This window comes from Miniopterus natalensis, chromosome 4 (genome assembly GCF_054644295.1).
Source record: "Miniopterus natalensis isolate mMinNat1 chromosome 4, mMinNat1.hap1, whole genome shotgun sequence".
NCBI lineage: Eukaryota > Metazoa > Chordata > Mammalia > Chiroptera > Miniopteridae > Miniopterus > Miniopterus natalensis.
In genome coordinates, this window is record NC_142084.1 from 26,921,162 (window position 1) to 26,934,387 (window position 13,226).

At 37.3% G+C, this 13,226-nt stretch overlaps 1 protein-coding gene and 1 pseudogene across 4 annotated transcripts in view; one reads left to right on the forward strand and one right to left on the reverse strand.

Moving 5' to 3' along the window:
- The window catches only part of BLTP1 (bridge-like lipid transfer protein family member 1), a 134,888-nt gene that overhangs the window by 37,548 nt on the left and 84,114 nt on the right, over positions 1 to 13,226 (forward strand). For 3 of the 4 annotated variants that reach the window (XM_087816473.1, XM_016203311.2, XM_016203313.2), the window contains exons 23-27: positions 4,480 to 4,659; positions 6,102 to 6,230; positions 8,154 to 8,273; positions 8,945 to 9,225; positions 11,393 to 11,643. In XM_087816473.1, coding sequence (XP_087672599.1) covers positions 4,480 to 4,659; positions 6,102 to 6,230; positions 8,154 to 8,273; positions 8,945 to 9,225; positions 11,393 to 11,643 — 961 coding nt within the window. The remainder of the gene's footprint in view (positions 1 to 4,479; positions 4,660 to 6,101; positions 6,231 to 8,153; positions 8,274 to 8,944; positions 9,226 to 11,392; positions 11,644 to 13,226) is intronic. The other variant, XM_016203312.2, reaches the window with a different exon arrangement.
- Positions 1,826 to 2,193, reverse strand: LOC107529731 (large ribosomal subunit protein P1 pseudogene; annotated as a pseudogene).

Here is a 13,226-nt window from a genome sequence, read left to right on the forward strand (position 1 = left end):
TGGTAGAGACTTAGTGATTTCTTGTTACTGTTTATGGGGTGAAAACAATGTGTTAGTTTCTATGCATGGAGTCTACAGCTCTGTAACTAGAAACTTTTCATTTGACTGTAGGAAGAAGTTTTGTATGTGTGTATGGATGTATGAGAGTTTTTCAAGAATCTGTTTTTGTTTTTTTTCTGCTATTTCCTGTTTATGTGATCCCAGAAAATTATATTTTATATCTATTGTTTTTAGAAATGGGAAGAAATACTTTATAAATTTCTCATTTATTTATGGAAGGGAAAAGTGTAGAAAATGTTGGTGGATTCTGCTGAAAATCACAGCCTAAGTATTACTATTAACCAGAATCATAAATCTTCAAAACAAAATATCTGCATGGCCGATGATTTATTCTTTTCATCTGACATGCCTACAGGATACTTTGTTAATTCTCTTACGGTACCCCTTAGGCTCTTTTGGAAGAGAACCAATGATATTCATTAAGTGGAAATAATTTATCTTCCTGGGTAGATGATCACTTTATAATTATTACTTTTTAATGCCAAATTCTACCACTACTTTAGGGCTCTTCCCTACTTTTAGGCATGTGGTATGCTTTAGAAATATAAATGGGTTTATGTAAGGCCAGGTAAATATGTAAGTGGGAAGGTGAATCTGATGCACCAGATCATCAATGGATGATAACTTACTGTGGATTCTGTATAGTAATTGATCACCTTATTTCCAATAGCATAACCCCTTTTCACTGTTTTGCCATAAATGATTCTATTTTTCTACATAGAATTTTAATTTATATTTTCATATGTACATAGTAGCTGAAACTAACACTTACTGTATGCTTATTTTGCCACAGAATGTGCTTCCTCTTCTAACTTGTATTTCAAAATAGTAATAGATTCAGAGGAAGTTGCAAAGTTAGTACAGAGAGTCCCTGTGTCCCCTTCCCCCAGTAACCCCATATTGACCTTGTACATAATTATAGTGCAATATCAAAACCAGGAAGTTGACATTGGTGCCACACGTATGCATAGTTGTGTGTCTACTTACCATGTGTAGATTTGTGTGACTGCTACTGGAATCAGGATGCAGCACTGTGCTATCATCACAAAGATCTCACTTGCAATAACCCTTTATTTTAGTTTGCCGCAGGAATCTTAGAAACAACTCTTGTTCTTCTCTTTCTAACCAGTGGGTCATTAGGATTGTTTGGTGTTTGTTTGTTTTTTAAATTCTGAGAGGTAAGTGTGTGGAAAGGAAGCCCATCTCCTTGTTTTCAATCTATTGAGGAAATTAATAAAGGTGAAGGGAAGTATCTCCTGATGGCTGAGTCCTGAGAATCTTAGTCAAATATCTGATTCCTTACGAGTACCTGGTGTCACTTTAACTTTTATTTCCATCACTGTGTCCTCAAAAGACTGGACCAGGTATAAAAAACATTTTATTGAGCTCTTTATGAGAGGTCACATTAACCATAATGACAAGAGTTTTGACAGGTTTATGCAGAGACCGAAGTTCTAGGCGTGGTTTATCTGGTGCTTAGAGAGGAGTTCTTGGAGTGGGGCTAGCAGGGCAGCAGAGCACTAGTGATGCTCGTGTGATGCTTGGTTTCTCAGGTGCTATGCTTCATTGTGCTCCCTGAAGACCAGGGACTCCCTCTGTGCTCTTGCAGTCTGCTCATCTACTGAACTTGCTTACATTTTGTAGTGCCCGCTCATCTATTCCTAAGAACTCTCTTTTCCCTCCCCAAATCAGTCAGTATATCAGAGTTTAATTTCTTTTATTTTTTATTTTATTTAATTTCTTTCTTTCTTTATTTTAACAGAGGTCAGCGTTTTATTAAATGTGTTACAGAAGGTTTAGTCAGAAAGCCCATGTCATCATCAGACTCCTCAGATTCTTCTTTCTTTGCTGCTGCTTTCTTCTCTTCAACTGGGGCAGCAGTGGTGGAGGGGGCAGGACCTCCTGCTGGGGCAGCATCAGCTGCTGGGGCAGGTCCACCAGCCCCTACATTGCAGATGAGGCTCCCCATGTTGACATTGGCCAGAGCCTTGCAAACAGGCCTAGCCAGAAAGGTTCAACATTTATACAGGCTGCTTTAATGAGGGCATGAATCTTATCCTCCATCACCGTCACCTCATTGCCGTGCAGGATAAGGGCCGAGAAGATACAGGCGAGCTCTGAGACCAAGGCCATGGTGTGGGCGAGTAGTGGGCGGGCGCTGCCGGGAGCGGTGCTAGTCGCAGGATGAAGTGAGGGCCTCACCCCAACGCTGCCTTAGCTTCCACGGAAGAACTGAGCACCTTACTGGCAGCTGAGAAAAAACTATTTTATTTTTATGTTAACCCTCCCCCGAGGATATTTTTTCCATTGAATTTTAGAGAGAGTGGAAGGGATGGAGGGAGGGAGAGAGGGAGAGAGAGAGAAGGAGAGATAGAGAGATAAACATGGATGTGAGACACATTGATTGGTTGCCTTCCACATGTGCTCCCACCAGGGCAGGGGATAGAACCTGCAACCCAGGTACCTGCCCTTGACCGGGAATTGAACCCATGACCCTTTGGTGCTGACACTCTAGCCACTGAACCACACCAGCCAGGGCCCTAAGAACTCTTTTCTTCCTTAGTATCCATACTTTCTGTTCTTTCACGGTGGTAGACTTTACACTGTGACTCCTCCCAGGGCCAGCCCTAGGTCATTTACCTGTAGGTGCTTATTCCTGGTAGTGTTAGTCTTGACACAGGGTTTCATGGTTAAGGATCTAAGGTGATGGATGGACTATTGTGTCCGACTTAGGAAACCACACATTCCACTTCATGGGCATCTGATGATGCATATTAGTTTCCTAGGGTTCCTGTAGCAAAGTACCCCACACTGGGTGGCTTGAAACAACAGAAATTTATTCTCTCACAGTTCCGGAGCCTAGAAGTCTGAAATCAGGTTGGTGGGCTATGCTGTCTCTGAAGGCCGTAGGAGAGGATCCTGCTTTGCGTCTTTCTAGCTTTTGCTGGTTGCTAGCAGTCCTTGGCATTCCTTGTCTTGTAGACACATCACTTAAGCTCTGCCTCCGTCTTCATATGGCATCTGTGTGTCTGTGTGTCCCAATTTTCCTCTTACTAGGACACATCTAAGAAGGAAACCCTAACCCAGTGTAACCTCATTTTGACTTGATTGCATCTGCCAAGACCCTATCCTGTGTCCAGATAAGGTCACATTCACTGGTACGTGGGCTTAGGACGTGAACATACCTTTTGGGGGACATCATTCATCCCACAACATGATGCAAGCCATAATACAATTTAGAATATAACCTTTATTAGTTTCCTTGGTAGTTTACAAGCCAAGATACACATGTATTTTTTTAGCTAAAAAAAAAAACTGAAAAATTTTATACCGAGAATTATGAAATCTCTATGCCAGAAAAGATCTTTACTGCCCATCCTCCCCAACTCCCTCAGAAAAGGCAAAGAAACTGATGCCTGGAGAAGTTAGGCAATTCTATATACTGTCACGTAACTTAGGTGAAAATATAATAAAACATGTATTAGAACCTCTAGAGGTGTATTGTAGTCATAATTTGAAACTTCCTTTTAAGAAGTCCTTATGAATTAGATTTAGCCCTTAAAAATTTTTTTAAGAATACATTTCCACAAATGTGTTGAAACGAGAAACACCCTATAAGGCGGCCTGTACACATAGACTGAGAAGGCTCCCATAGTAAAACTCCCCTGGGAAATATCTGTGAACTGTCTGGGTGTAAAGCAGTGTGTTGGCGTCTCTGAGAAGACCTGCTGTGAGGACATCTGTGCAGCTACTTGGTCAGCAGTATCTGCTTTTGTCACTGTTAGGAGCAGTGGGATACCTGGTGACCAAGGCAGAAATGGTCTTTACCATGATCAACCTGGTAGAGAGATAAATACAGAGGGAATTATCATTAAGGTAAATACTTTCTAGTGTAAAAGATGCCTCAAGAAGTGTGAGATGCTTGGTAACATATCTTGGTCTTGAGCCAAGAACATGGTAAAAATACCTTTACTAATAAAATCTATATGGAAGATGACTTCCTTCCCTAGTTCTTCATTTTATGGTCTTAATAGTCTTTATTGTTCCCGGTTATTTTCTTTTTAATATTTTAATCTCACGATTCCTGCCTTCCCACAAGACGTTGGCCTGTTTTATTTCCTTCCAGTCGGAGTCCGGGTTTCTTTTTCTTCATCAAGGCAGGGACCACTTAGAGATCAGCATTCTTTGTAGGACTTTGCTGTCTTGCTTTGTAGCTGGGCTCTCATGGATACTGTCACTGCGGAAGCTTAACTCAGACTACATTTATGGGTAAAAGGCATGTCAGGAGTTTGTGCATCCTTAAGTGTTATTTTTCAGATAGCATGTTTTTACTGTTAGTCTAAAGGGAAGAAACAATTAGAAATCATAATGTGATTTTCTTGTATATACTTCTCACCGTCTTCTGGTTCTTGTTTTCAGCAGCGACCCCCTGTGGATGATGCACTCAGGGAAGGTCACATCAATCTGTCAGGTCTCCAGCTAAGAGCACATGCTATGTTCTCAGCAGAAGGTCTTCCCTTGGGAAGTGATTCCCTAGAATACGCGTGGCTAATTGATGTGCAGGCTGGAAGCCTCACAGCTAAGGTCACAGCACCTCAGGTACTTTTTTAATAATACATATTATTTATTTGGTTCTCCATTGTTGGAACAATCTTCTTTTCCTAGTATAAAGAATAATTTTGTATTAACTTTGCTTTTTTGTATATTTCTTACCATTTATGATATTAAGGATTAGGAAGCATTGTTCTTTATTTGTCATGCCCCAAAGCAAGATAACATCATTTGTACCTGCTATCAGTGATATGGTTACTGGTTTAAAAAAATAAAAGTGAATTTACTAGTGAGTAAGCCTGGTTGACGCCCAACCACTGAGCCATCCCGGCCAGACTGCATACTCAATTTTAATAAAAAGTTGCAGAGTGGGTATGAAACATAATTGAGAGGTGAGTAGTAGCAACAAGGTGAATAAAGAATTGAAGTACCTTCTATATCTGAAAGAAGTTATTGGGAGACAGCAAAAGTTAAGATTCTAGAAATAGTAGGAAAATGAATGAATTATAAAGGGATATTTTCTATAAAAATAAATGAAAATAAGTATATAATGGAATGTATAAAAATGGATGAAAAGAAATATTCAGTGCTCTCTGGCCTCATAACTAGCCTCTTCTTATTATCCACCATTTCATGTCCCTACATTTATAAGTAAAAACTGAAGATATAACAAAACAGCTTATTTTCTAAAGAGTCATGCCAACCCTGCAAGACTGGACATGCTTCCTTTAACCTAAGGATTGCTAGACTCTCACATGTTTATAAATTGCACTTCTTAGAAGATGAAATGTTTTCTTCTGCACTAGAGTCTTGGCATCAGTTTCTTGTGAGGTTCACGATTCCTTAGGTGTTTTTAATGTTTATGCTATTCTTTGTGTGTTTTAAAAGTGAAATTCATGTTTTCCAGGAGTTTAAATTATGTGCTTTTTCTGGGGGGTAATATCATGTATACCCATGTCTCTGTGTGTTTATTAACAATTCCAATTATAGAATTAAGGTGTGTTTTTTTTCATCTAAATATTTGATGAAGCATTGACATATGGTTACTTAAGCTTCTATTTACATAAACAAAATTATTCTTCAAAATACCTGACTTCCCCAAATTTTAGTTCAATATGATAATACTCAAATTTCATATCAAAGCTTGGTTGACTATTAGGTAGAAAATTCTAGGTGCAAGGATTACGGTTAGTCATATAAGAAGGAAGATATAACCTTGAAGAAAAGTACTTTAGAAGTTGAATTTCTCTGTCGAAATGAGTTCATTTTGGCAATGTATTTTCTCATTCACTAATGAAAAGTAACACAGCTTATAAATGATGTCAAAATAAAAAAATCATGATGCTGACTAGCAAGTAGATTATGTAGCAACAGGTGTAAGATGGCTTTTGGAGTCTTGCAATCTGTGTTAATATTCTTGATTAGCTTTTGAGCTCCGAGCACTTGTTTAGTGTGCTAATATGTTGTCAACCTGTACTGCTTATTTGTAGCTGGCTAGTCTCTTGGAGTGGGGGCAGACATTTGTTTTTCACGTGGTGTGTCGGGAGTATGAACTGGAAAGACCCAAGTCAGTAATAACATGTCAGCATGGACTCGATCGTCGGTTCTGCGAATCCAAGGTAGGTTAACAAGTAGGTTAGCAGCGTTATAAATGTTTATGGACTTTTAACAATGACAGATTGAGATATCAACTTTAGAGTAAATGCACAAAGCCATGAAGTAAACACTATTGTTCAGTTTTTTCATTTAATGAAATTACTTTTGCAAATCATAGCCAGTTGTTATTTAGTTGTAAGTATCTAAAATAGGAGGTAATTAAAACATGCATTTACAAATAAATGGAGATATGAAAGTTATATCTTATCTCTTACAGTTTTGCTGTCAACACCCAGATCTTACTGCTTATTGCACTGAGTCTTTGGGATTGGTGTATATTTATGTAGAGTTAGAAACTGAAGCCAAATAAAGTTCAAATTCCCTGCATGACACTGTTTGCAGACCCTCTCTTTTGCGGCATGATTAGCAGTGTCGGGTATTTGCCAGGTTTCCTGACTTCACTTCTATGCTCTTTCCACAACATTCATGACCTTCACTTGGTTATGACAACATCTTCAAAACCATGTGCCTTGGCAATGATATGCAGACAGTTTGTAGTAAATACTGTTCCTTATGAGTTTGGGGGTGGGGAGCATTTGAGAGGGCAGGGAGAAGTATGCTCATTTCAGAAAACCCGGGAAACAGTTTGAAAGAGAAAAATAACTAACCCTAATTCTAAAACACAGTGATGACCATTGTTAAGATTAGTTTTTCTTTCTATTTTCTTTGCTATGTGTCTTTCCTTTCTTCCTTCCTTTTTTTTTTTTTTTTAACTTTTTATAATTTTTATTTTTGTTTAAAGTATTACAGATGTCCCTTTTTTCTTTTTTCTATTACTATACCACCTATATTTGTTTGCTAATGTGTTACTATAAATTGAATGTAATTCATCCTGCTTTTAATTTTATGTCCAAAAAAATCTGTAACTCCTGCTTATTTACCAACAGTAAAAGAAACAGCTACAATTGGTGATAAAATTATTTTTTCCTGTTCTACACACATTGAGAAGGCTCCAAGAAATTAGTTCCTTAGTCATTTGTCAGCCAGTTACTTTCTTATGGATAATTCACACATGCTTATAGGCCTCTCCTTCCTTTTTTCTTTGTTAGAGTCAAAGTTCTTATGTCACATTCAACTTTATTGAGACATAATTTACATACAATAAATCCACTCTTTTAAAGTTGTACAATTCATATTTTGACGAATGTTTTATGTACTGGTATAACCACTAACACCAGTGAAGACCTGGAACATTTCTATCATTTTCAGTTCTTTCGTGCCTCTTCGTAGTCAGCTGCTCTTCCATGTAATTTATATGCTTCCTGTCATTTTAGATTCATTTATTTTAGGTCTACTTTGTGTGAGGGGATATATTCTTATAGTATACTCTGTCAGTAATGAGCAGTTATGTGCTGTAGGGCCAGTACTTGCTCAGGGCTGCCATTGACCCAGAAAGCTCATTGAAGTAGGTGGTATGTTTTTGTCCAACCTAGACATGACCACATCTATGTGTTAGGACTAAAACCAAATTAAATCTGTGTGGCTTTTCCTAGATAGTACCATAAAATTTACAGTTGATATATTTGTGGGTGTGTGTAAAACAAGTATGTATGTATGTGTATGGAGAACTCTTAAAAAATCTTACTACTTTATACAGTTCTTACAAACCTATGACACTGTTTACTTTGACTATTCCTTTTGAGTTTCAGTAACAAGTTATATGTGAATCTGTCCACTTAAACTTGCTAGTTGCCCCTTTTGAATGAAAATTGTACATGGTGACTTATGATTAATTTTCTGATTGGCAAGACTTTAATTGCTGATGATTTTGTTTATCATTATAAAAAAGTGAAATTTAACCTACTGATTTTTAAAAATACGCATGTGATCAGAATTTTGTTTGTTTATTTAAATAGAATTAACTCTTCCATCTTTTTCCATTTTAGTTGAGTTGTATTCCTGGGCCCTGTCCAGCTTCAGATGATTTGAAATATACCATGACTCGTTTAGCAGTAGATGGAGCTGATATTTATATTGTGGAGCATGGCTGTGCTACAAATATAAAGGTGCATATTTGTCTATTTCTTAGCCAGTGTAGTTCTTTTTCCTTTTTATCAAACCAGACCTCTATTTCTTGAAATACAACACACATTTATCATTTGCCATCTCACCAAATACTACAGAATTCTAGGAGATAGCTTCTATTTTTAACTCATTCATGTTCTCTGCTAGTATTACTTTTTAAAGAAACACCTTCCCTGCTTTTTTACTCTAAATGAATTATTATAACATTACTTTGTGGCAGAGATATAGACTAGTAGCTTGCTTTTATGGCAGGGAAGTGAACTGATAATGCTTTTCAAAGATTGGATTTTGAATGCTTATACATTTTATACATTATGGTTCCTGAAAACATTTGTTTGCCACCTCTGCTTTACAAGTTACTGTTTAAAATCAAGCTTTGTTAAGATTCTGTGATTCTGTTACTTATTACCCTTCTAAATCTTTTTCTCCTCTTGTTTTTCTTTATATTTTTGATCTTTTCCTGTTATCCTTTTTTAACTGAATGCTTTTATTCTGTTGCATTAATTTTTTTCTATTACTCTTTCCCCTTTTCTCTTTTCCCTTTCTTTTTTATGCAACTTGAAATAATTACCTAGTATGTAGTTTATTCTAAGTTGCTAAAAAGTAAATACTGAAACTAGAGTTCTATTTCATTTTCTTCATTCAACTTTAGATGGGGGCAATCCGGGTTGCAAACTGTAATCTCCACAACCAGTCGGTTGGGGAAGGAATAAGCGCAGCGATTCAGGACTTCCAAGTGAGACAGTACATCGAACAGCTGAATAATCCCAGAGCTGGGCTCCAGCCTGCGATACTGCGGAGGGCCTACTGGCTGGAAGCTGGCTCGGCCACCTTAGGACTGATCACTGTTGACGTTGCACTGGCGGCTGATCATCATGCTAAACATGAGGCACAGAGACATTTCCTAGAAACTCATGATGCCAGAACTAAGAGGTAAGTGAAATTTAAGCTGAAAATTGCTAGATAATTATTGAGAAAGTTCCACTGTTACAAATAGAATAAGAGCATTTTAAATAAAGACCTAATGTTATTGTGTCCCTACGTAGTAACTCATTAGCCTTCAGCTTTGGGTGCCTATGTGGATATTTGTTTCCCAGGAGTTTTGGGAGCAGGTGTATTCATTTCTGATATAACCAGAAAAGTTACTGACCACATAGGCCATTAGTTTATTAGTGTTTCTGAAAAGTATAGTTTTTCAGCTACCAGCACCATCTCCTTGGAACTTGTTAGAAACTTACATGATCAGGCCTTCCCAGCCCTTAGTCAGAAACTCTGGGATGGAGCCCAGCTCTCCATAGTTTAGTTTAATAAGCCATGCAGGTGATTCTCATCAAGCTCAGGGTGAGATCAGTGCATTGGAATTGATGAAGACAAGGCAGGGAGCTTACACCTGCTGTGCGACCCCATATTCCAGGTTTGCATCAGGTGATACCATTGTGATACCATTTCCCATGTGATACCATTTAATCCTCACAATAATCTCATTAGATATATCAGACCATGATTTTACAGGTGAGGAAACAGGCTCAGAAATATGTCCAAAGTCCTAAAGTTGCTAAATGGCACAGCTGGGATTTAAACTCATGTCTAGATGACTGGCAAGCCTGCGTTCTAAGAAGCTCTTGCTGCACAAATAAAGTAAAAGTGTCTATGGGATCGATAAGGTCTTTTATTTTGATAGGGCTTTCAAATATTTTTGCTGGATGACTAAATCTTAACACTTTAAAATGGAGAAGTGATTTGAAACTGATAACATCTAATGGAAATAGTTCCCTAAATTCTCCTGCATCCTAAGGCTTTCTCACTTATTTTTCCTTCCCTCTTCTCTGGATTAGTTCCACTTCTAACTTGATGCATTCATTCCATCTCATTTTTCTTGTTGAAAGATTTCCTATTTTCTTTTTTGCAACACTTTCTTCTTTGGCTCACAGCACTTACTATAACTTATGATTAGATATTCTAGTTTGTGGCCTGTCTTTGCCGCTATACTGTGAACTTCATGTGGGTAAGACTGGTTTTCTTGGCATAGTGCTAGGCACATAATAGACACTCAAGAAGTCTAAATGAATGAGTATAGAAGGAAAATGGTAATATATCGATTCTGTCTTCCTGTAAGAACCCTGAGGATCCAGTGAGAGAATGCATGTGAAAAAGGAAAAAAGATGTAACTTGCAGATGTGTATTATATAACATTTTTAAGGAGGGAGGGGAGTTAATACTGACAGATTTGTGCATGGGTTACTCACAGAACCTGAAAAATTTGAATACATTTTCATATTGTCTCAATTCTTAATACTTCATTTAGAGTACTAATTACAAAATATTTATAATTTTTTCTCTAAAATAGAGCATAGTACATTATTTTGGTTTTATTGAGAAATAATTTTTTTACTTATCTCATATTTATAATTTGGGTGTATTAAATTTGCTGTGTGAAATAGGCCCTGAGCTGCCCAAATCTATTAAACATAATTTATACTAATAGTTTTGTCCATTTTTTAGATTAATGTTTAAAATTTTTAGTTCATTTGAGAATATTTACTGTTGTTTTTATTTATTTATTTACTTATTTTTAAATTAAAAAAAAAATCTTTATTGATTTCAGAGAGAGGAAAGGAGAGGGAGAGAGAGAGATAGAAACATCAATGATGAGAGAGTCACTGATTGAGCCTGCAACCCGGGCATGTGCCCTGACCAGGAATCGAATCGAACCCCGATCGCCTGGATCCTAGGTCGACGCTCAACCGCTGAGCCACGCCCGCCCGGGCCTACTGTTGTTTTTAAACTGGATTTAAATGATTTTTATATTTGCTGCTGCTGCTTAGCTCTTTGGTTTATTTTAATGTATGCTGTATTTCTCTTATTGTTTCTCCTTATTTCTCTCTCACTTACCATGGTGAGACTATTGTTTATTTGTTTAGGATGGCAGAATGATTAAAAAGACATACCACAGTAAAAATAAACCTTTGTGTTTACCATGTCTTTTACAAATATTAACAATTAACTTATATGTAACTATCTGCCAAAAAGTTTTTTTGTTCTTAATGAGTTTTTGTTCCATTGTTGTTTCTCGTTTGTTTTGTTTTGGGATTCTGTTCAGGCTATGGTTTTTGTGGCCCGACGACAACCTGAGGAGTAAGAGGTGCAGGCACAAGTGTGGCTGTCTTGGTGGCTGCAGATTCTTTGGTGGCACAGTGACTGGCCTGGATTTCTTCAAGCTTGAAGAGTTGACACCGTCCAGTAGCTCTGCATTTTCAAGCACGAGTGCAGAGTCTGACATGTACTATGGGCAGTCTCTGCTGCAGCCTGGGGAGTGGATTATTACTAAGGAAATTCCCAAAATGGCAGATGGTAATGAAATGTGCTAATTTTTTATTATGCCATCTGAGAGAAGTTCGTGTTACTGTATTCAACTTAGTTCTTTGAGCCCTCAGAGGTAGGATTTGATAGTCTGCCCTGTTTTGCAGGTAGTTTAACTAAAGCCAGATAAGACGTGAGTTTTTCAGATTTACCCAAGGTGAAAGTAGTTCCACTATTCATCCAAACTTATTCTAAATATTTCCTTTTATGTCATCATTTTCCTGGAAGCCAACTTCTGGAGATATACTTAGGAATAATTATGTTTCAAAGTAATGGTGGTTTTACCAGTTTACTTCAATAGGAAAGCTTATCAATAGTAATATTTATACCATTGGGCCCCCTGCTATGAACTACTTTTGCAAAATATTCTTCTTATTACTAAAATTGAACATGTCAAGAAGAGAAGGGTGCTCTTTCCTTAGAGCCTGGAGGATAACTCTGTAAACACATGCATTTGTATGAGCAGTGAATGTTGTATTCACTGGGTATTAGATTTAGATTTACCTTGTGTCTTTGCTCTGAAGACTTCAGAAATGGATTTTCCTCTGCGTTTCTTAGTTGTGTGTTCCTACAGTTAAGTGCAATAATTACTGTTTAAGTTGCCATGCTGTCAACAAGCATAGAAAAGTCTTGATATTTCACCAACATTTAGCCTTTTTTCCTTTGTCCACTCAAAAACATTAACTTAGCACTGCCTTTTGTCAGTAAACAAATGAGGATAGGAAAAGAATTTAAGAGTTTTGAGAGTTTTAAGAGTTTATTGGATTGGTTTCCCATACGTGAGGAGCTCTTAGTGGAAAGAGCTGGACTACATCTCTACATATGCCTAATTCCTGTTTAAGTGATTTTTTTCACTGAATGGTAAGACAAGTGTGTACGCATTATTTTAAGGTTGATTGCAGCAGTTTTGCTTAGGAGAGCAAATTATCTTCTAAAATCAGCAAACACCAAAACTTCTTGACATGGAAAGGAAAGAAAGTTGCTAAGTACAATTTAACTTCAGTGTTTTCTTATAATATTACTTTCTTACATTTGAGTAATGTTTGTTCTTAAAGCTTTTCACAGGCATTTTGTCACTTAATCCCCAGACTACCATGTGAGTTTATATCATCCCTGTTTATAGTGAATAAACTGAGGCTCATCACCGAGAGTAAGGTGCGTGAAGTTATATGGCCAAACACATGGCTGAGTAGAAACTAAAATCAGCCCCTCCCCCATCATGTCACCTCACAGGGCTCTTGTCACTGGCCTGAGGATGTGTTCCCAATCAAAGAAGACATGACAACCAAATGCAGTCATGTACGATCCTAGATTGGATCCTGTACTGGAGGGGGCAGAAGTGCTCTAAAGGACCTTATTGAGTCAGTGGAGAAAATTGGAAAGCACGTGATAATAATCTACTCTATCAATACTAAATTGATCAAGTCGATAACTATGTAGGGGTTATGTATTATTCTTAGGAAATAAATCCTTGAGTATCTAGGGTGAAACACCACAATGTCAGTAAATTATTCTCAGCTGGTTCAAAAGGTATTATTTATATATATATATATACACACATACACACATAAATA